Raw genomic sequence first — 22,682 nt, 5'->3', positions numbered from 1 at the left:
TCAGCTGCAGCTCAGATGATTGCTTTATGAAGTGTTACATATAAATATGTTTCTCAAAATTATTATCCATCTTTGCAAACCATAGTGAAATTGGGCAATGGGTTACAACTGCCAAGTACGACTGTTGTGTCGTTATACAATATTCTCTCATGTTATCTTTACAGAGTCCACAGAGACATACTCACAGCATGTTCAGACCATTGGCAGCAGCACCACCACCAGTACAATACCAATCTGTAAATCCTCAGAAGAAGAAAAAAAAATTACAGTCATTAAAGCTCCACATTATGCAGGGATTGGCCCAGTGGATGAATCTGGAATCCCAACAGCAATTAGAACGGTAGGAAACTCTGGGGAATCTGCGTATGAACTCATACAATGAAATTATTGTTGGTAATGGGTTTTTCACATTCTTCTACTCTTATATAATGTGGGCTACTGTGTGCGCAATCAGGCAGCTCGTGAATATAATATTGTGTGTTGACAGAAAAGGAGAGTGCTGATGGGAACGTAATTGGGCAACTTGATGTTTCTGGTTTAATGAGACCTAATCAAGATTTTTTCTCTCTTCTCTTGTATTCCTTCCCTTTTGGAGATGTGAAATAGTTGTATTTGTTTCGTTATTCCTAAAATAAAGTGTATACATACTATATGTATGCATGTGTGCAAGTATACACGTGTATCTGTGTATGTATACATATATAAATCTCACAGTCCTGCCTTTTGGGAAGCAGTGGTTCTCACTTGATCAGTGTAGTGTAGTTTCATTCAGACAGTAATCTAAGTGAGCAGTATTTTTGCAGACGTGCAATACACGTTTGCTGTGCCCTTGGCTGACATGTAAGAGAATAGTGTGGAAACCTCTTCAGTGAGAATAGCCCAGTTCTGATCATCTGCCACTAGTCCCTGCTCGAGTGGCCTGGGATGTCAGACTGAGAAGGTTTGTTTTCCCTCTGCTGAAGCATTCTTTCCACTCTGCTGTCAATGCAGCCTCTTCTGGCTGGTCCAGAGAGCACAGTGGCAGCTGTGCTGGGTCTGTAGAGGAAGTGCTTACTGGCCTTCCCTGCTGGAAGCAGTGCTGTGCTAGACGGAGAGAAAGAAGAGTGGGAGCCAGGATGAAAGCAGCAGAGCCCTTGCAGGTGAAGTCTTTGTGAGGTGCAAGGATGTAGCAGCTGTTGGATGTACCCTCTCTGCCAGTGCTGACTTATGGGGCTGTGTTGTAATCACCAGGAACTGCTTCAGTGGATTGAAAAATTAGGGGGAAAAGCAGGAACTGATGGAGAAAAGCAATAGGAGAAAATCAGAATGAGTGGTAAGATGGGGACACTTTTGTTAAGAATGGGGGGAAACTGGCATTTCTTTATTTTTGATGTATAAAAGAATATAATCAAATGCTTTTAAAAATGAATCAATTTTTTTTGCATCAATGCTCTAGCTTCCTACCCCTTCTTTAAGTAAAAATGTCCCTTTTTTTATACAAGAGAAAGTTATTGGTTTTGTTCTTTTATTTTTTTAATTGCAGATCAGTCTAATAGTGTGCATTTTAGTTATATAAGAGTGTAACAGAAATCTCCCTCAAGAATGCTTAACAGAGTTGGCAATCTGCCATCCTATATTTAACTTTCAGATTGGTCTGGTTCTCTGAGATACTCTCCTGAAAATATAATGTGATTTGAATTATGATATTTCTTAGCTGGATTTGCTCCTCATTTTTGATTATTTCAATTTAAAAATGTCTTGCATCTTTTTAAGCTTCAAATTATAGAGCTGATTCTGATGTTGAGACACAAGTTAAAAGATTATGCCAGCCTAAGTGAGTGAGTGTGTCTGTCTCGTACGCCACTTTGTCTCCATACTTTGCTTCTTTAAGATTTAGCTGGAAGTCAGGTAGTTTTCAACATATTGATTTGAGATTACATTTTAAATGTATGTAGATATATTTGAACCCAGTGCACTCCAGTCATGTGAGAACAAAGGTGATAGAGCTGTCAGCAAAAGACTCAAATATGCTGTACCTTGACATCTCGCACAAGTGCAGCACTGTGCAGAAACATGCAAAAATGCTGTAACTGCACTTCCCAGGAGCAGAAGGTAGGGTGTAGAGCTCGCTTTCTCTCCAATGTCAGTGCTCAGTCCAACAGGAATCTTCTCCCAAAAGGTTCAGACTTACAGCATCAGTTTTCAAATTCACTGAGCTTATGGTTGCTCACAGTGTTTAAAAGTTTCTCATTTTTCCATCTGTATGAAAATGGCAATATTCTATGTAAAAAGCAGTACACGGAGTTTCAGAGGTGATAGTTAACATATATATTGTGTTCCCAAATACTATGCTACATTTAGATGCAAAAAGGAAGCTTGTAAATAGGAATCTTGGAGTATCTGCATTCCAGATTTCAATGTGCTGCTGCTTTCCTACAAGTCTGTCTTTCCTCTTGGAAGGTGGTTAGTGACAGCTGCTTAGCCAAAGAAAGCAGAGGGATGTTCTCTTCGCATTATATTCCTGCGAGCTCTTGGTCCAAAGGTGCTGAAAGGTGAAGGGCTGCTGTACAACTCTCTTTTCTGAGAACTCCCATCCCGTGGCAGCATGTTTCCTCTGTACCTCTGTAGCTCCTGTCAGCTCCAGCAAGTACAAAAAACCTGAAGCCTGAAAACTTAGGTTAAGTTCTGACATTATGCCAAGCTCTGCCCCAAAGGTGATGAAATTCCAAGGCGTTAAAAATGAAGTTTTTGGAAAAGAGAGCAAAAGACTTGGAAAAGCATTCAGTCAAATGGCAGCACTAGACTTACCCCTGACAGGATCCTAGGATCTTCTTTAAAAGAAAACAATCTCTGAAAGCGATATGACCGCACTGTTAGAGACTATCCAAAAATAATTGCTTCATTTCTATCAAAATTAGTTTGAAAATTACACTGAAAATACCTCTTTATAGAAAAGACCTTTAATAGAATGAAAAAATCAAGTCCTACCAGGTGTTTTGACTGTAGTTAGTGATGTAGCATTTCAGCTAGGAAAAAAAAAGGGCCCCACTCAGAGGGTCCACTGAAAGTCATAAATGCCTCCTTTAATCATATATTTTCTGATGGATTATTTGAATACTGAAATGGTTATGGAGTCCCCTGGGTACCAATTGCAGATACCTCTTAAGTCCTCTTCATGCTGTTTGGCTGATTGTTCATTCACATGTAGTGATAATGTTTCCAACCTTTAATTGCAACAGCTGTAATGTATGCAAAGCAGGACAGCATCTGAACGACTTGGTGGGCTATGAATGCTGCTAATTCTTCAAACAAAGGTTGGCATGTAGGGTTAGAGAATATTAATTGAGAATGTGTAATTTAACATTCATTTATTCTATTCCTCAACTAATCCCATCTGGTTTCTAATGTAAAGCCAAATCATTGGCTGACGCAGTGAACCCCAGAGTCTGGGATGGGACGGGGGGGGATGAGATCGAAAAGCTCAAACATCCAAAAAGATGTTGGGAGAGCGGTTACGTGGCAGCTTATCCATACATGCTCTCTGTGTGGAACCTCCCGTGAATGTGTGAAGCACCTGACAGATTAGGAGGGCCTGGCAAAGAGAAACTGATGCATCTTTGTCCCTTGACAAACAACAGAGTCACAGTAGCAGTATTTTTGCATTGTTTCCTATCTATTCCCCTGCCACTGACTCAAGCTTTTTTTGAAAATGCTTCTTGACCCAATACAGAGAGGCAGTTGTAGTAGCACGAATTGCTGTGGAATTGTACTGATGTGGGAAATGAGTTTTCCATAGTAAATACAAGTCCAATTTAGTGAGTGAGTGATATTATAGGGTATACTGTATTCACTTAGCATTTCTTGTAAGAGAAGAATAAGTTGCCTAGAAAAGGAAATTAAAATCTGCATAAATACTATTTGTCAACCAAACATAATTCTTGTTTTAACTTTTCTCAGTAGTATTCCAAAGTAAATGTCATTATTTAATAAATATGTTTTGAAGATAATGTAAGTTGAAAATAGCCAGGAGTTCTTCTTACAGGCTGGTAATCAGCAAGGTGTTTGTTTTTTCCTGTGTAGTACCCAGCATTCATCTTTGTTGTATATAGAGCTCTGAGAAGATAAACTCTTGGACTGGCACCAATTCCAATGTTCCTAAGCATTGTATCATCTAAGATTAAAGTCCCAAACTGACTCAATCTTAAATGCCTTCCAGAATTGGTTACAGGGATTCCTAGATGATGGACAAATATACCACTTGAAGTAGATGAAAGTGATTATACTAAGGAACAAAGAATGATAAACCTAAATCTATGCCCAGAATAATGTTGAATGCCTGATCTGTCCACATAGATATTTTTATTTCTTTGCTATTTTATATTCCTTGTTAATTGTTAAAAACTATGTTTTATTTAGACAGTTGACAGGCCAAAGGATTGGTACAAGACAATGTTCAAGCAAATCCATATGGTACATAAGCCTGGTAAGTATGCTGTTGTCTTGGCTGCATACTTGTCAGTGATATTAAAAAGTATGCTTTTCTACATTTTGATTAGCTGCCATATGAAAATGCAAATGTTCACCAACTGTGAGACAATGAATCAAATTAAATGGCTGAACTGGATGGTAGATTTTGATGCTAGGAGATATTTCCCTCTGCTAGAGACTGTTTATTTATGTTGGGTTTATTATTATTATTATTATTTTTACTAAAAATAAAAAAAAATAAAGTGATTAAAGTAAGTATGAGTCACATGAAGTGTGACTCTATGTCACTGTGGAACTCTGTGAAGCAAAACTCATTTCTGGTGTGAGAAATGAGAGACTGGCCACTGGAAGTACCTCACCATACCAGTTTATTTTAGGAGAGCTTATGTGTTAGAACAGTGCAGGCTCTTTTGAAGATACATTTTCTGTTTGAACTGCTTTTTTTCCATATAATGTGTTATTTGTTTTAATGAAACAGTGCTTTGGGGGCATTACTAGCTTTAGACTTCTTTCATCATGATTGTCACCACGGAACAGCATAAACCTTAGTCATGCTCAGTGACCCTCATGGAGGAAAGAGACCTTATTCTCCTGAGGTAGAGCTTGTATTTAGCATGGTCAAACAGATTGTTAGTGGGTGAATAAGAGGTGTAAGCAAAAAAAGGATAGCTTATGAGATCTGCCCTGAACACTAGTCACGTGGTAAATATTTGAATTTGCATTTCATGATAGGAGGATTTAGGAGTATCTAGTAAGAGGAGAGCAAAGCTCTTACTTGAGGTGGAGATGGGAGAAGAGCAGATAAACAGCTGAAGCTTACCATTTGGGGCTAATCAGTAGTATACGATATGGGTGTCATGACAAGGAAGGTACATTTTACTAATAAAATGGCAAAAATTGTTTATGGTAAGTGTAATGGGAAAAGAGAGAATTCGAAAAACACCTACGTGAGATAAAGAAAAGAAATACAGCATTTGATTGCCTGTTTATACTTACAAAAAGAAAGCTGTGTTGCTATGATAAACTAGCACATATTGCATTACTGTAACATGTATATTTCTTTTTGTAGATGACGACACTGACATGTATAATACTGCATATTCATACAGTACTGGTAGGAATTATTCCCTCACTTCAAAATGACTCTTTCGTTAATGTCAGCAAGTAACAGGAGTAATTAACAATTTGTGCTTGCTTTTTTAATAAACACTTTTCATTGTTATGTTTGATCTCAGTTGGTGTTTTTTTTTTCCATGCCTTTTTTCCCAAATGAAACTAAGTTTAATTTTGGTTTCATTCTTGCTGATATGTTACAGCTGTGGGCCTGTATTACTGCAGATGGATACGTTGTAATACTGTAATTTCTGATTACAATGCATTTATTTTCACTTGTGAGTGTAAGCAACACAGCCTCTCCTAACCAAAATGAAGAGAGACCTACTGTGTGAAAGTACAAATACTAATTACTAATTAATGGGAAGACAAAAAGTCTTAGAATATGCACTAGGTGCCTAATAAAGATGCTTTCTTTTCTGACGTGTGTTTCTATAGGCATGATGGCATTTGACCACAAGAAAGACATATACATCTAATAGATAAATAATTGCCATGTCTTTCAGAAGATGATTACTGTGTGGTAAAATTACTTAATAGAACCAAAAATGAAAGTGTGAATACACTATCTGCAGAAAACCATAGTGCCTTGTTGTTGAGGAATGGCTGCAAGATCAGGGTGAAAAAATGCTATTCATAGTTATTCCATTTCAGTGTCTGTTGCAATAAGCATGCTCTCATACTGCCTTTTTGTGTAATATAGGAAGCATTGTGTGTGTAAGTTGTTCAAGATTTGTTTGTACACTTATGATACTGTGCAAGATACGTGACTACATGGGTGTCCCAAACTAACAGTAATTATTCAAACAACATAAGGACTGTGCAGTTCCTACCTCTCCCCCTCAATCTGGGCATAAAAGAGAAGAGAGCAAGGATGAGTCCTGGGGTTAATAACAGGTTGTCATTAACAGCCCTGATAGATATGTACAGCTATTAACTTCTCCCTACCCGTCAAAAACAAATAATCATTTATTTCTCTCAACTTTACTGCAATTCTCCCTTGTGTTCACAGTTTTACATACAAATATTTGAAAAGTTTTACCATGAATTGCATAGTACTTAGCATATACTTTTAAAAATAAATTTACATATTTTTGAAATTTTATTAACTGCAGATTCTTGTAGCATTCCATGCTTTATCTTGTCTCAGTTCTTTCTCATGTTGCAACTGTTTCTGTTTTTGCTTTACATTAGGTGGCTACAGTCCATCCTTCTCTGCTCAGGCACACCCAGCTGCAAAGACACAGACATACAGACCGCTGTCTAAAAGTGCTTCTGACAGCAGCTCTGATGCCTTTAAGGTCTCATCTCCTTTACCACCTCCCCATATTCCACCTCCAGTACCACCGCATCGTCTGAGGGAAAGGTCTATACCAGAAAAGTAAGTTACTGTGTTTTCAAAAACCCTTCTTGGTGTGTATGTGCATTAATCCAATTTCAAGATACCAGTGAAGGATAAAATAGCTGCTATAGAAGAACACGTTAATAAGGGCGTTTTGTAAAATTTGCAGGTAGTGGCAATTCAAAGGTAGTCCAACAGATGAAAATCATGTTGCTGAATGATTTTCTTGATTTTTGACTCCTCCTGTTGCTGAAGACAGGTTTTCAAGAGCAGAGGGTATGGGTTAGTGATGTACTACGTCCCGAAGTCCAAGTTAGTAAGTCATATGGAAACACAAGTTTTGTTAGCAAAACTCTAAAATGTGCATCTACTTAGCCTCGATCTCTGAGGTTCTCTGAGTCATCATCCTGTGCTAGGCCAAATGCCTTGGTCACAGAAGCTGAGGCCTGTTACAGTTACTTTTGTCGAGCTTGAAAATAACTGCTTCCGCAATTAACTTGGATGTTCAGCTCCTTTTAAAATCTCCTACGTGATAAGACAGGCACTGGAAATCAAAGATCTCCAGGCCAAGGGCTGCCAAACACATTAGCTATGCTTTGCCTGCTGCCGACAGCTATAGCTTGTCAATCTTTTCCTGCCACTGGGAGTTTCTTTAATTGCCTGTGAAGTATGAGCATTTAAAATCTCACATAAGAGGCTTAGGTCTACATGTATCACAGTTTTATAGCTGGGAGACAAGATATGCTCCCAGTAACTGTTGGGCTCAAAAATATATTAGCCCATAACGGATTAAAGGCTGAACACTGTAAATGAAAGTGAATTGAGTGTAAACCAGAATTTGGGTGGCATCCTTTTTTCTTTGAAATGACTTGAAATATAATGCAACTTGATTTCCATTTTCCTGTTCTTAAAAAAAGACAATGTTTTCTGTTCTGGAACGGTAATTATTCCTCAGTGAGTATGCTAGACAAAAAGCCACATGGAACTACTACCCTTGAAGGGTAGGGCATTTTATAAATAGATGATCTGTTTTCCAGAAATTGCACTGTACACAAAAGCTACCCCACACATTTTTTTAAGGCATGTGATCATAGAATCACTCAGATTGGAAAAGACCTTAAAGATCACTGAGTCCAACCACTTGATGTGCATTATTAGGTCAGGTCACATCAAGCCAAGTCACAACAGAAAGCCTGATAGAATTTAATCAGAGCATATGGTTTCTTACTGTAAATGCAGGCATACACATGGGATTTCCTTTTTCCTTCCTCCATTCTGTGAGTTACTAATGGATCATTTGCTGCAGAGCTAAAGTTATTCTGAATGCAATATGGATAGAGGTACAGAAATGCCACAAAAAGATAACTTTCATTGTGACAGGAGCTACCTAAATATCCCTCCAAAATGTGCAAGTAGCTATTAAAAAAAAAAAGTGAATGAGTGGAGAAAAAAAATAACAGAATGGGGAGGGTTACATTTTACTTTTGCCTCTGAAAATTCTGTTACTTTTCAATATGGACTGTCATATTGTGCAATGATAGAAGTATCTACCATTATCTACACTACACTACACTTTACTACAGTAATGTAGTAAATAATTAGTTTTTCATAAGAGTATAGTAAATTTGCAATTTGACATACCATGGTATTTTGACACAGTATTTCAGGAAAGTTTTCAAGTTATTTTACCATTTAAAACTAAAGAATGAGCAATTCCATAGGCTGGACATAAGTAGTACTTTTCCTGCTCTACTGTTGTAAGCAAATGAAGATGGGGCAGTAGTTCAGACATTTCAGAGCTGAAAGCTGGAAAGTGAAACCATGCTGAAATCCTTTTGGTTTTGTGTGCGTCTTCCATGTCTGGTGCTGTAAAGTAGAAGGGGTTGATGGTCAATTAACTCAACTGCTCTTATTTGTTATTTAGGAATGACTGGGATCCCCCTGACAGAAAAGTAGATACTCGCAAATTCCGCTCTGAACCAAGAAGCATTTTTGAGTATGAGCCAGGAAAGTCTTCAATCCTTGAACACGAAAGGCCGGTAAGAGGCGTAAATGAAATAGTGATAATGATACAGGGTACAAGTTTTGGTGAAATGTCATCTTTCTATTATTTCTGTTTATAACTGCTCAGATTAACATCAAAAGTCTTTTTCAAACAAGATTTTGCAGCAATTTCTCATTGCTGTTTCCTGATGGTTGCCTTTTCTGAAAATGTAAGTTCAGTTTTATTTGCTAAACTTCAATTCTAGTATTTCCAAGAAATCAAAGGACCACTGTGCAAATGTAATGGATGAAAAGTAGAACTGTGAATTAATGGAAGCTGCTTTTTCTAACTGGCATGCATATCCAGCTCTCATTTTCACTAGTAGTTAACAACACATATGGGGCCTGTGATAGGACAAGAGGAAATAGTTTTAAACTAAAAAGGGGAGATTTATATTGGATGTAAGGAAAAAGTTGTTTACAATAAGGATGGTGTGAGGCACTGGAAAAGGTTGCCCAGAGAGGTGGTGGATGCCACATCCCTGGAGACATTCAAGGTCAGGCTGGACAGTGCTCTGAGCAACATGATCTAGCTGTAGGTGTCCCTGTTCACTGCAGGGGAGTTGGACTAGATGACCTTTAGAGATGTCTTCAAACTCAAATAGTTCTATGGTTCTATATGTTTTCTGGTTAGCTAATACATAAAAATAAAACATTTGCATTTTCAGGATGTGGCTAATTGCATGGCTAAGTAGATTCTGGACAAGTACTGGTAAAGACAGTTCGGACAGGCTGTAGAACCTCAACTTCTGGAGGTTTTAATGAATCACCTGGACACAGTACTGAACAACCTGATCTGGTTAGACCTCCTTTCAGCAGGAGGTTGGGCTGGGTGACCTCTGGAGGTTCTTGCCAGTCTCAATTACTCATAAGTACTGCACATCCATGAACATGTAAATTAAAGTCCTTATTCCTGCTTTCTGAATAATCATTGCAGTTGATCATTTTTTATAAGCATGTCTGACAAAGCTAAGATTGATGCATGCAAAATGACCATTAACAGAATTTTTCATTTGCTGAAAGATGTGTTTGCCCAGCTTGTCTAATTTCCTTTTGTGCTATCTCAGTACTATATTATTTTAGGAAAATAGTCATGTAACAGTGGCAATATTTTCTTCTCTTAGGCTTTAACCTTAAAGTTGGAATTGTTGAGAGGGCCCATTTTTCAGAAGGTTTTATTTAATTGATACTGAGTTATTATTTGCTTGTATATGTTTGCATTACGTGGTTGTTCACAGAATTCATTTTTCTAATATACCGTAAATTATTCAAATAGTTTAATTCCAGAATATGTAATACTTCAATGTTGTGAAACACTACCTTTATACTATGAACCTTTCCCTCATACTTTTGTGGTCTTTGAGGAGAATTAAATTTTTTTAGCTAGAAAATAGATGTGTTTCTGTGAAATTCAGCTCTTGCAGAACTAGTGCATTTTTTGCTGAAGTTGGCATTTCTATATGGGCTGCTAATTAATCAAATTAATTACATTGGATTTAGAATTTATTGTCAAGTTGCACACAGGTTGCACTGTACACTGAGGTCACCTGCCAACTTTTCCAATGCCAAAGAATATTAGCAAATTAAAGTTTAAAATAAGAATATTTCAAAATGGTTCAAGAATGGTCTTACTTTTATGGTAAATTACATTTTCTGCCAATGTAACATGGGAAAAAATATTAATATAAGAAATGCAGTACTGATTAATGCAATCATAGATACAATTTTTCAATTGTGAAGAACTAATGTAGTAACAAAAAAGCAAGCTTTGCTGACTGTTTCTGGTACTTTTTTTTAACTTATGCATTTTTGATGCTCTCAACCAAGAGGTTGGATTTTGAGCTTTGTGATATTTAAAACTCATAATATTTTCATGCAGAAAAGCTTTGCTTAGTTGCTTCAGTCAAGAGAAATACCAGACTCCTGCAGTCTGAAGTTTAGTAGCTGCTGTGAATTTAAAGAAATATCTCTTTGTAGAATATAGCTAAAAAATTGAGGGAATAATATTCATGGACAGAACTGAGAGATTCTCTGTTTATGTGTGATTCAGAGTTTCAAAGACTGGAAAATGGGAGTTACTGCAGAATACCAGACATGAGAGTTACGCTGACAGTAGTGTAACTATTAACTGACTAGAAAAACACATGAAGTACAGCAAACTATCGCAGCTCTGGAAGTGGTTTCATTGAAGCATTTGTTTTTTTCATGTACCTTAAATCAGATTTGTGAAGTACAACTCCTGACTTGTGAAAGGATGATCAGCAAAGTAGGCCAAAAGATTTTCTGTGTGTTTAGGAAAAGCTGACATCTGAAAACATTGTATTAGTTCCAGATTCAGATGAACATTCCAAATCCTCATCTGTGTTAGCACTGCATGAGTTAGGTCTTTCATTTTCATCATCTCAAAACATTTTGATTTTTAATGCCTAAGAAATTTTTCACATTGTATTAAAATGTGACACAAAATAGGGGAGATAGAGTTACAAAGTTGGACATTTGTAACATCTGAATTAAAAGCTCTTACACTCTCTCTTTTACTGCTCTGCAATAAATAAAACAAAACCTTATATATAAGGCAGATTCAGGTGAAAGATTAGGTTTCTTATTACTGATGTAGATGTTACAGTTGTGATTAATGTGGAATGGAATAATATAATAAAATGGAATAATATAATAAAATTAGATGCAGTGTAAGACTAATATTTAGTGGTAAATATAATTCACTGAGTATTCATTCAGTAGAAGAAAAGAACATGAAAAATAATAAGCCTAAAATAAATGATCTAGTAATAAACATTAAATGAATAGTACTGGCAGGGATTGTTCTTTGCTGTGGGCATGAAAAGATGAATGTAATTTCAAGCTGAAGTATCGTGTTGCAGCCTGCTGTCATTAAGCAGGAAGTTGATGTGTTTTATTTTTGTTACGTTGAACATGTTAGAGCTTAAAACATCTACAGACACGAGGGGCTTGTGGTGTAGAAAATTAAAATGTCAACTCAGCTAAAAAAAAAAGAAAAAAGCTCTTTAAAAATTAAAAGATTGCCTTTGACTGTTCAGTGCAATGGCAGTTCCTTCTCCCATAAAACATTACCATTTCTTCTAATAACACAGTACTGGTAAAGTGGTACTTAAGTTCCAATGTATGTTTCCATCTCTAATGTAAGTCATTCAATAAAACGCTCCTTGTTTTCATTAATGCCGTCCAAACCATGGATTTATTCCCCCAAATGTGTATTTTCTTTCAGTAAATGAGGAAATTGTAGCATAACAATTTAATCTTACTCACATGAATGGGAAGCTAAATATTTATTCTTTACTAGTTTCAGCCTTGTATATATCAAATAACACCTTCACACTACATTTTGTACATTTCTCTCTTTCTTCAATGAATTAAGAAAGAAGAGCTACAAAGACCATAAAACTGGCACAAGCAATAGATTCATTTATTTTCATCAGTGTTCTACTTAAAGCACAGAAGTATATTTGTGCTAGTCATTTGAAACTGAGAAGTTCCACTTAAGTTCTAGATGTTTTTATATGTATGTTCAGTAGCAACATTTTCTATTGAGTTCTAGGTTAGAGTGTAGAAGCATGACTTCTTTTGACTGACAAGTCATAAAAAGGAATTCTTGCTGCTTTTGCCTTCTGTTCCAGCTCTTTATAAGCCCTAGCCAAAATCAGTTTTTTAAATTAAAATGATTTGTTCATTTTAACTCTGTCAGGAGGATAGATAATAGCAGTCCTTCAGCAAAACTGACCTGAAGCCAAGCAAAATCAATTGCCTGAGTACTGATCGCGGTAGCACAGGGAATGCAGCATCCTCCTGCAGCTAGCAAGCGGCAGTGGAGCTGTGAACTCTAGAGCTCTTTCCTTTTGTTTGCTGCCCTCTGCGGTTCAGTCTGTAAATAAAGTGAGGAGCTGTGTGTGTGTGGAGTTTAGTTCACACGCTCCCTTATGCTCTCACTGCATTAGCTCACTACTACAGCGAGAGAACTTGAAAACTCTGAAACTGCATTAAAATTCACTATTTTCTTACAAACAGGTTTTTTTTTTTCTTCTTATGCTTTCAACCAACGGAAAGAGTATTTGAAGATGAAAGAGGAGCCAGTTACTCTCTCTCTTTTAAAGCATTTAATGCATCAGTTTCCAGTGTGTCCAGTAGATATGCTCTTCTGGTCTGTCAATATACAGTGTGATCTGCTGCCCTCCAGACAAGCTGGAGGCTCATGAAGCTGAGGTGGGCTGCCCCAGCAAGTAATGTTGGTAGCCCATGATCTGCAGTGTTAACAACTCTGTGGTAGCCACACCATTCACATTTCATGGGAGTTGTATTGAAGTAACTCAAATCTAGTCCCATAAAGTTAACAACCATTAGTGGCTAGAGCATATTAGAGCACTCTTTCTGTGAAGAAATCCTGATAACCCCTCTAGACCTCCCTGTCTCAACTCTATGCCACTGCCAACTGTCCTATCCCTTGTCACCCGAGAAAAGAAATCAACACCCTCCTCACTTGCAGCCTCCTTTTCAGGTAGCTGCACAGCGATGAGAGCTCACCTCAGCCACCTTTCCTCCTAACTAAACTCTTCCAGTTCCTTCATCTCTCAGATGAAATATCTTCTGTATTTTTGAATCTCCTGTATTTGCATTCATGGTTTCACCTCTCTGTAGAACAGATGCATGTGATTCAGAAATCAGTTATAGTTGCTAATAAGGTGATAAATCTTAACTGTTGAGTTCATAAAACTTATTTCATTGGTGTTTTTCTAATAAAGACTGGTGTACCTATACTTGAGTTGAAACAGTAGATGTCAGTAGTAGTGCTGAATAATGGCTGTGCATGGTGGAAGTGTAAGGACAAAAATCCGGAGCAGCTTTCCTCCTTAACGGTGCCATGGAGCACGGATGAGATGTCCATTGCTGGCATTCAGTGCCCACTCTGTTATCAGGAATAATGCTCCCATTTACTTGAAGGGGACATTGTGAAGATAAATCTATAAAGCAACAGCTATTGCTAAAACTGCTCACAGATACAGGAGTACCAAGGTAGTTCAAAAGGGCCGTTGAGCTTTACCACAGAGCAAAGCTAGCAGCTTGATTGAATAACATCAGAAGCACCAAGAAGAGTGCTCTAAGATGTTTAATTACCTGAAACAGTCAAGTACACAGCCTCATCTCTTGCAGTAAACAGGAACAACTGTATGTGGTTGCTTGGGTACACTGGTGACAGCTTGACTCATGAGGAAAAAGTACTATTATACTTAATCACCAGAAACAGTATTTTTATAGGACCCCATTGCCTTCTTTGAGGAATGCTTTCTAGGTCACACCATACTCAGTGTCTAAGTTCTCATAATTACAGCCAACATCTTTAATGCAGAAATATCTTCTATGAGAAGATTTTTGTTTTCTTATTTGCAGATCTTTAAGACAATGGTTCTCTATAATTCTGCGCTGCAGGTCAGCATGTATCAGATCCTACAAAGAAACTGAAGCTGTTTAGAAAATAATTAAGTCCAACAAGTTTGCAGTGGATTAAACATCCCATTGGGAGCTCTACTGTTTTGTACTGTCATGTTTTCATGCTGCTTGAATAACTCTGTCAATCATTATTCAGTTCATTGAAAAGCTTTCTTAATGCTGACTTCAATTCCTACTTTATCCCTTTGCTGTGAGAATTTTCAGATGAAAACAGTATATATTTTGCTGTGGAAAAAAATGCTTCACGTCAATAAGCCTTTGGGAGATAAAGCATTGCAAAATGCTGCCAAAGATAAAGTTATGGAACACATAACTTTTGTTCCTGATTTTTGACCATAGAATTTAAAATTCATATAAGTTCCATTTGATGCTCTGAAGTGGCTTTTTAATATAGTTGTGCTCACATGATGCAAATTGCTCATGTCTGCTCAGTGCTTGCTTCAAGACAGCAAGATCCAGAATTATTTGCTTTCTGAGAAGGGAATGACTGAAAGCAATAATGATAGAACTAGATCTTTATTGCTGATCACATGAGCGCTTTGTTGCCTAGCTGAAGATCATTTAAAGCATTTTCTTAACAAAGCGTCTTCAGTAGTATTAAAGGTACTTGCAGCTATGTGTACAGAGGTGGTCAAAGATCAGTCTTACCTTAAAAAGAGTATTCTTGAAATCCTTAATGTCTTTCAATCATTGGAAGAATAGCAAAACAAGGAAAGTATTAAAGCTACCAGTCAATGACAGCTCTTGAACAAGAATATTCTGTCTTAAATACCATCTTCTTTCTTTGATTTTATTCCACTGCTCTCCCCGTGTTTGTTTTGTGTTTGCATGTGCATTGTTGAAGTGACACGGCATTTCTAGCCCTTTGCTCAGTGTGTACCTTTTCCTTCCCTTTTCCTTCACAACTGCTCCAGCCCGATCGCATAAACCCAGATGACATAGATTTAGAAAACGAACCCTGGTATAAGTTCTTTTCAGAACTGGAGTTTGGACGTCCGGTAAGTGAGGACAGAATATTAATATTTAAACATTAGGGAAAATATTTGAAAATAAATTTACCAATTACCAAATTCAGCAAACATATCCCTGTAAAGTTAATATGACTGTTTTTGAGAAAGGTCAAGAAAATCATCTAATGCATATGACTATTATTATTTTTTACGTGGAACCCTAACTTGCCAGGGTTTTGACTTAATAACTTAACTATGGACTATGGATGAGGGCTGGATTAGGTTCAAACAATTTCTAAGAGCATAAAAAATTTACTTACCTGCCAGGCTAGATGTGGAACCTGATCACTTGGCACAGCATCCTGGAGGGCTCCCTGGGAAGCAGCTACCTTCTTGTACCTGCTCAACCACCAACAGCACAACTTGCAGCTACTTCAGTGAGAGAAGGAAAAGCAAACTACGTACTTTCCTTTAGAAGTTGTTGTCCCGTGTATCAAATTTATCACTGATTACCTTTTATCTCCTTGTAAATTTTACCACCTAAAGTTAGTAACATTTTATGTAGATGCTTAAAAATTTACAAAATATTGTAACGCATTCTTCCTCACATTCTACCCATGCATGTCACACTTGTACCTGATGTTGTCAACACTTAGTTTCTAACTGTGTCACCTTCTCCACGTTTCATTCCTTGCTGCCATTGATTCTCCTCCATTCCATCTCTGCGCTTCTGCTTATATGAAGCAGCCACCTAAAAAGCTTTTGGACTATTTTCAAGACAGTTCTTCCGGTGTTTCCAATGAGGTAAATGAATGATTCTTGTTCAGGTGATTCTCTTGGGAAGGATTCTATTGGGAAGGTTGGCATGCTTGCCATCTATGTCTGTTTGTTAAACTGTCATGGGTTCCTCCTGATAGCTATGAGACATTTCTAATTCACGATCACTGTATCTTTGTCTTCATATTTTTCCAGATCACTAATGCATTTGCATTTGATCTTATTATCCTAGGAACTGTGAGTTCTTATCCTCAAAACTGCTCAGAGATTAACACTCAGAATTACACAACAGCCCAAATGTCTCTAAATCATGACCAGATCCCACTTCTTCAGAGTTGGGCAAGTGTGTTGCTTTCACACACAGTTAATACATCAGCATAATAGTATTTTTAATTAAAATATCTGACTGCAAATTCTATATGTCAGATCAAAGCCTTTGTGACTGAACTATCACTTCTCCAATTAAGTACCTATTACTAAGGTAGCTAATCTGGAAACTGATAATTGATAATCCTGTTGTAAATTTGCAACTGCAGAACTGGCAGTTACTGTCTCAATGCTCTGAATAAAACAGATCGAGATCAGGTAGTGGGCTGTCACTGCCCTACTCTGAATGGGAGAGATGCAGGCTTTCATTCCTCCTCCTGTCCACTCCCATTTTTAGAGTGTTAGGACAAAAGTCAGTGAATCAGGCAGTAACAACTCTACTTCCTATAGTGGCTTTGCTTCTGTCGTATTTGTGATTCACTTCCTCGGGATCTACAAAAATTAAATAAAAACTGTGACCTTACATTGTTAATTGTGTTGCAGAGTACTCTGACTGTTTCAAGCTCTATGAATTTGGAATTTGGGCCCAGTTCTCTGAGAAAATTTGAGAGTGCTCTATATATCAGAAGACAGAGTCCTAGCATATGATTGTTTGAAATATAATCATGTTCAATGAGTCTTTGTAAAGTGAATATTCAGAAATATTGGTTTTGTCTTTCTTTAATTTACAAGGGCGCTCATCTTTTGTTTTGAAACTTTAAAATTCTCATGTTTGGAAATTAGTGAATTAAATATTTTTTCAATAGAAAATATTGTGGAACAGCTCACTAAATTGTTAGAAGCATGATATAAACAAAACTGTTGTTTTTAACTTTTGCCTACCTTCTTTAACTTCATTCTCGGTCACCATTAAGAGGTTTGATGCATGAAAACAGCAAAAACATTGGCTTAAATGTAAATATGTATCTCATCTCTTTTAGTAAACTGTATCAGTGTATTCAGTACAATCTGTATTTGTAGTTTGCTATGTTTTTTTCTAACATTGAATTGTTTTTGTCAGGCAGCTGCCAACAGTGGAAATGAAAAGCAGCTATATCCACTGCTTGCTTTCACCTTTCCCTTCTATCAGTGTGGTTCTACCAGTGGGTAGAAGGTATAAACTTCATACAGCGTATGGATAACAATGTATGTGTGTGTTAAAAATGGGAATGATATGGTACAACATATATGCCTCCATATGTGTCTTTCAAAGTCTTCAAAGGACAGCATCAAAGAAGGGGGAAAAGAGCACGTTACATCTGAGGTGATAACTCAAAGGAAGGAAAAGCTGTGTAGCAACTCAGGAATCTGTTTTGGCAGGACATCCATTTCCTGCTGTCTTAGGCTGGCTGCAAACATGCTATATACAGCCTGCAGAGTGCTGTGGATAAAGTGCTCTGTGCCTTTGTTTCAGTTGTGTGGTTTACCTCTTAGCTTCCATTGGAGCCAATGGGAGCTATACTGCCCATGGGATTTGTGTCGGTGTGTATGACCCTGCAGTCATTACAAGTGGTGAGCGCTCTCCCTGCCTCAGCTGTTTGGTCTGTATCCTGTGACACATGGCCCCTGTCTGTCTCTGACTGGAATGGCACCTGCACAGAAGGCCTGCAGTGACAGTGCAGTGCTTGCACTGCCTCACAGGCAGTTCCAGGTGGCTGTGAGTCTGAGGGCCCTCTGTGGATACTGATGTGTGCCACAGACCGGTCAACAATGAGGAGACTGACAGTGATGGGTAGCTTAGCTTTGAAATAAGGCTTGTATTATCCAGAACATGCTTCACAAGTGTTTTGTGGATGTTCCTTCTGTATGGCAGCACACATCTGCTTCAGTCTGCTGTGTGGTGGCATGCAGAGAACTGGGGGTTACTCTGTTGGTGTGAGTGAGCAGCTCTGCCACTGCTGGCTTTTGTGATTTTGCTGCAGATGGATAATGTGTTTTGATAAGACTGTGAAGTTGGATACTTGAAAAATTGGCATAAAGCAGCTTTCAGGAGATCTTAAGAAAAACTTGAAGATATTAACTGAACAGTGAAGACTCAGGACCTCCTTCAGAATATATTCTAAAAACAAATATCTTGATATTTTGTACAGATGGGCTGAGTTAAAGGGAATGTGCTCATCATTTTCCCCACACGTGTTTCAAATATAGAATAGGGATCATTTCATAAGTGCCTACCAGCAGGTTTACTGCCTGTTTGAGAACATCTGACGATGATCAGCACACCTCCGTAACAGAAGCAGCTCCAAAGCAAAGCACAGGCTTCTATATTCACTGGCTATGCAAAGGTGCATTAACTCTTCGCTTGTTTCTTAGAGCAGGCAGTATGGGTTTGTGTCACAGGACCCCTTCTCTGTAACTTACAGGTCCACTGACTTTGTGAGCTAGGTTACAGTACATAAAATGCTTTGGTGAACAGTTGCCCATTTTTGTTCCTCACATTAAAAAAACCAAAAAACAAAAAACAAAACAAAAAACCAAATGAATGGATTCATTAGTAAGGTGTCATATATAGGATGTTCATCACCTAAGAGTAGTGCAATGACAAACAATTTAAAAAGAAGGCAAATCTCGAAATCTGTGTTTGACTGGGAAAACGAAACTTGTAAGAAGTAGCTTTTCACTCACATGCAGAAAAATAGGGTGCTTTTAGCAAACTAAAAAAATATTTTGCTGCGGTAAAACTTGACTGTATTTCACAGTACTGTGTAGTCTCATCATGGAGACTGACTCACTGTATCAGTGAGGCAAACTTTCACTGATGGCAGCATCTAAAAGCTGGGGTCATGACAGCAGCATTGTTAGTCTTCTCTCAACTGGCTACTGCTATAAAAGACCTGTCCTGCTGAGATGGCCACACTCCTGACATCACTGACACACACTTCCCATTCCTTGCGAACACAGCTCATGTCCCACTGCCTCAGCTTGCTCCTCTTGGCAGCAGCTTAATGCCCAGGTGATGGGAAGATCTCTCTCAGGCTGAAAACTGCATGAAGGTATTGCTGGATGTCATATTAATTTGTGGGTATGTTAAAGAATAAACACAGCAGTAATTTTATAGCAGATAGACATACCATCACTGGAACTTTTAAATGCCACTTTCTCCTTCCTACTGTAGTGCAAACACTCTGGAATGCATGTGGGTCATCCTCTGCTGTAAATGAGATGCAGATGAGTAGAAGAGATCGTGTCTCCTGCAGTACACTGTACCTGGAGGTTGTTCTGGTTGTGCTGGATAATGATTAGCCCTTTTAACCTAACACGGAAATAATTTCTGAAGCTTTTATTTGCAGCTCTTATGGAAAACAGTGTTACAACTAGTTCTGCCAGTGTTTTAAAAGTTAGATTAAGTATAACTGCTTGAGAAACAGCTGGAATGCTTACACAGCAATGAGTGTTATTACTTCTGCAATCCTCAGGTATGGAGAAAAATCAGTAAAGATTTTTCCTATGTAGAAAGTAAGTCTAGAAGGCTTCTATAGAGAGGAAAAATAGTCACACCATGTTCTCTGATAAGAACTGGTATGATCAGGAACATCATAAGGTGGTCAAGAATTAGTCAGAAAAATTCTAGGTCTTTCAGCTAGTTTTGCTTCTGGCTATAACTGATTGTGAAATTTTGGCGAGTAATTGAGATGGAAGAGAAGCTTTACAGATGTTGTGTTGCACAAGGAGGAATTATTTTCAGAGTAATTTCAGGTGCGGTGTATCTATTTTTGAAAAGAGTATAGAGAAGCACGACTCTGAATTATTATTTAGTAGTGCTTTAAAAGAAAAAATATAACCAAAATAGAACACAAAAAAATCTAGTGATGCTTTTTTGAAGCTGCTTGACTGAATACTGCAATATCTGTGTGCTGGAATCCACAGTATGTTAATCACTGTAGTCTGTTTTATAGGATGTCACAGAGTAGCAAACATAATAATCAAACACCATAAGCAGAAATTGTCACTTTTTTTCAAATACAGGCCTATGATAGATTTATATATTTGTTTTCACAGACTTCCTTGTATCATCACTCTTCAACAGACAGAGGCCTGGACAGGCCTTCCAGGTAAGAAATACAGTATGTGACTTCACATCAGTAGACACAGATCATACAGCCTAAGGGCTTTCTTTGTGACCTGAAGCCAGCAGATGTTGAAAAGATTCAGATTTTAACTTTCAGCTTGTGGACTCTTAAGAAAATGAGAGGTATATGGAGAGGATGTTCATGTTTTGATACTCAAGCACAATTCTTAGTTTTGTTTTTCACGGACTTACTGTTGGCATTCAGTATAATCCAAGCTATACTCTGGGTTGTTCCAATGTCGTATCCCCGAGCTTCTGTCTCAACTTCAACACTTCATCCTTTAATCTTACTGCTTGCAGCATTTTCTGTGCTGTTCCCCCAAGCCTGTTACCTCATCTATTGCTCGGTATTGCCACATCATCAAAATTAATATGGAAACACTTTCATATCATTAGTTGCTGATCCTTTTGCATTATTTCCAAAAAATACTCTAAAAGTCAGTACATTTATTTCAAAGTTGTCACCATGAAAGCAATATAGCAATTCTGTCTGAAATTTGAAACAATCTAGTGAAGATGAAATTGAGCTCTTCTCTGTCAAACATGCCTCAAGAGAGCTGAGGCCAGCACTTCTCCCCGCTGTACATTTCAGATGTATTTCTTCTGGCACTGTCCAATCCATAAGCAAATAATGCAATTACAAGTTTGCTTTTTAATTCCTGAGTTGTGATTACAGAGAAGAGACTACTGGTAATACTGCTCATTTTTTTTTTAGTTCTGCAAGTACTGCGAGTGACTACAGGAAAAGGAGGAAGTCGGAACCTGCTGTAAGTCATCAGAGAGCGCACAGTGATCAGAATGCAAATAGGCCCAGCTTGAGCCGTACAGATATGCAAGGCCCACACACCACCCTTAGAAAGCCTTTAACTAGCTCATCTCCTTCTTCTCCATCACGAGCAAAAGGTAAGAGGATGTCATATTTGTTAGGAGGAAAACTACTGATGATGCATTGTACAATCTCTTGGTAGTAAATGTAACTGTTGCTGATTGCTCTCCGCAGGGAGATTTACTGTATGAGGAGCTTTGGACCTTTCCTTAAAGACTCAGTTTTTTATCGTTATATGTGCAATTCTATGCTGATCATAATCTGGGCATGTAGCAAGCAATTTCCAGTTTTACCTGCCCCTTCTAGGGCAAAGAAAATTAGTTAAATGAAGAATACGACTTGTATCATAATATAAAATCTCTTAAAATTTGATTAAGTGCACTGCTCGCTTATTATAATGTTCTTAGGATATGTAGAAAATAAATCAGGACATATACTACGTGAGATTAAAAATGTGCTTCCATAATAGCAGACCTTACAGTTCAATAGCTGGTATCTTAGACATTGTCAGTTATTGGGACCTACTAATCAAGCAAATATCCATGGTTGGATTTTTAATTTCATAAATCCCTGAAGTATGCAGTACAAAAGACACAATCTAGGGGCTTTTTTTGTGTGTGTTTTTCTTCCAAGTAACTCATGGCCACACAGTAGTTCTTCATGTATCTCCAGAAAAGAGACACTTGAACTAGATAGTCTACAACAATACCCATCCTTCTATTCAAGTTTTTATTAGTTACTTATTTGCTGTATTTTGTAGCTGTGCTGTCCAAACAGCCATAGCTGTACAAGGGATTGTGTAAACCTTTGTTAAAAAAAAAGTCGATTCCTACTGGAAAGAACATAGCAACCAGGTCACAACAGAGTGTAGCAAAGAAAAACAGCGAGGAAAAAACACTGTTATGATTAGTAAGTTGAAAGGTTATCTCTTCCATTTGGTGCACCAGGGCAGACAGTGAAAAGGAGGTAAACTCCATTTACCTGCCTTTTACTACGCCACTGATAAGAAGTATTCATCGTGACTTAACTGCTTCCCATGTTTGAGGACATGGAAACTACCAAACACAACTACTTAACTTCTGGGAGGTGATCTACATGTATGACTTCATTCTTTTATGTTATGAAATATAGCAGAATGTTAACTTTTCTGGGAACTAAGCATTTTGTTAAAAGGGTAGCATACTGTAAGTCTTTCAATCAGCATGGATTTTGAATTCAAGTGTTTCAGTTTCTGTCACAGATTCAAGTTATTCTTTTAGAAAGGAGACTGAACTGACTGAAGCATTTATCCTGAACTGAACGCTGCCA

At 37.7% G+C, this 22,682-nt stretch overlaps 1 protein-coding gene across 4 annotated transcripts in view; it reads left to right on the top strand.

Annotated features, from left to right (window-relative positions):
• The window catches only part of SORBS2 (sorbin and SH3 domain containing 2), a 144,930-nt gene that overhangs the window by 93,106 nt on the left and 29,142 nt on the right, over positions 1–22,682 (top strand). For all 4 annotated transcript variants that reach the window (XM_065736943.1, XM_065736946.1, XM_065736941.1 and 1 more), the window contains 7 exons: positions 165–340; positions 4,396–4,462; positions 5,537–5,581; positions 6,775–6,961; positions 8,847–8,961; positions 20,479–20,531; positions 21,264–21,451. In XM_065736943.1, coding sequence (XP_065593015.1) covers positions 165–340; positions 4,396–4,462; positions 5,537–5,581; positions 6,775–6,961; positions 8,847–8,961; positions 20,479–20,531; positions 21,264–21,451 — 831 coding nt within the window. The remainder of the gene's footprint in view (positions 1–164; positions 341–4,395; positions 4,463–5,536; positions 5,582–6,774; positions 6,962–8,846; positions 8,962–20,478; positions 20,532–21,263; positions 21,452–22,682) is intronic.

Source organism: Cyrtonyx montezumae, unplaced genomic scaffold (assembly GCF_038088225.1).
Source record: "Cyrtonyx montezumae isolate F1298 unplaced genomic scaffold, pur_monq_1.0 scaffold_2, whole genome shotgun sequence".
NCBI classification, from domain to species: Eukaryota; Metazoa; Chordata; class Aves; order Galliformes; family Odontophoridae; genus Cyrtonyx; species Cyrtonyx montezumae.
Note: the sequence above shows the minus strand (reverse complement) of the source record. Positions and strands in the feature narration are given on the sequence as shown.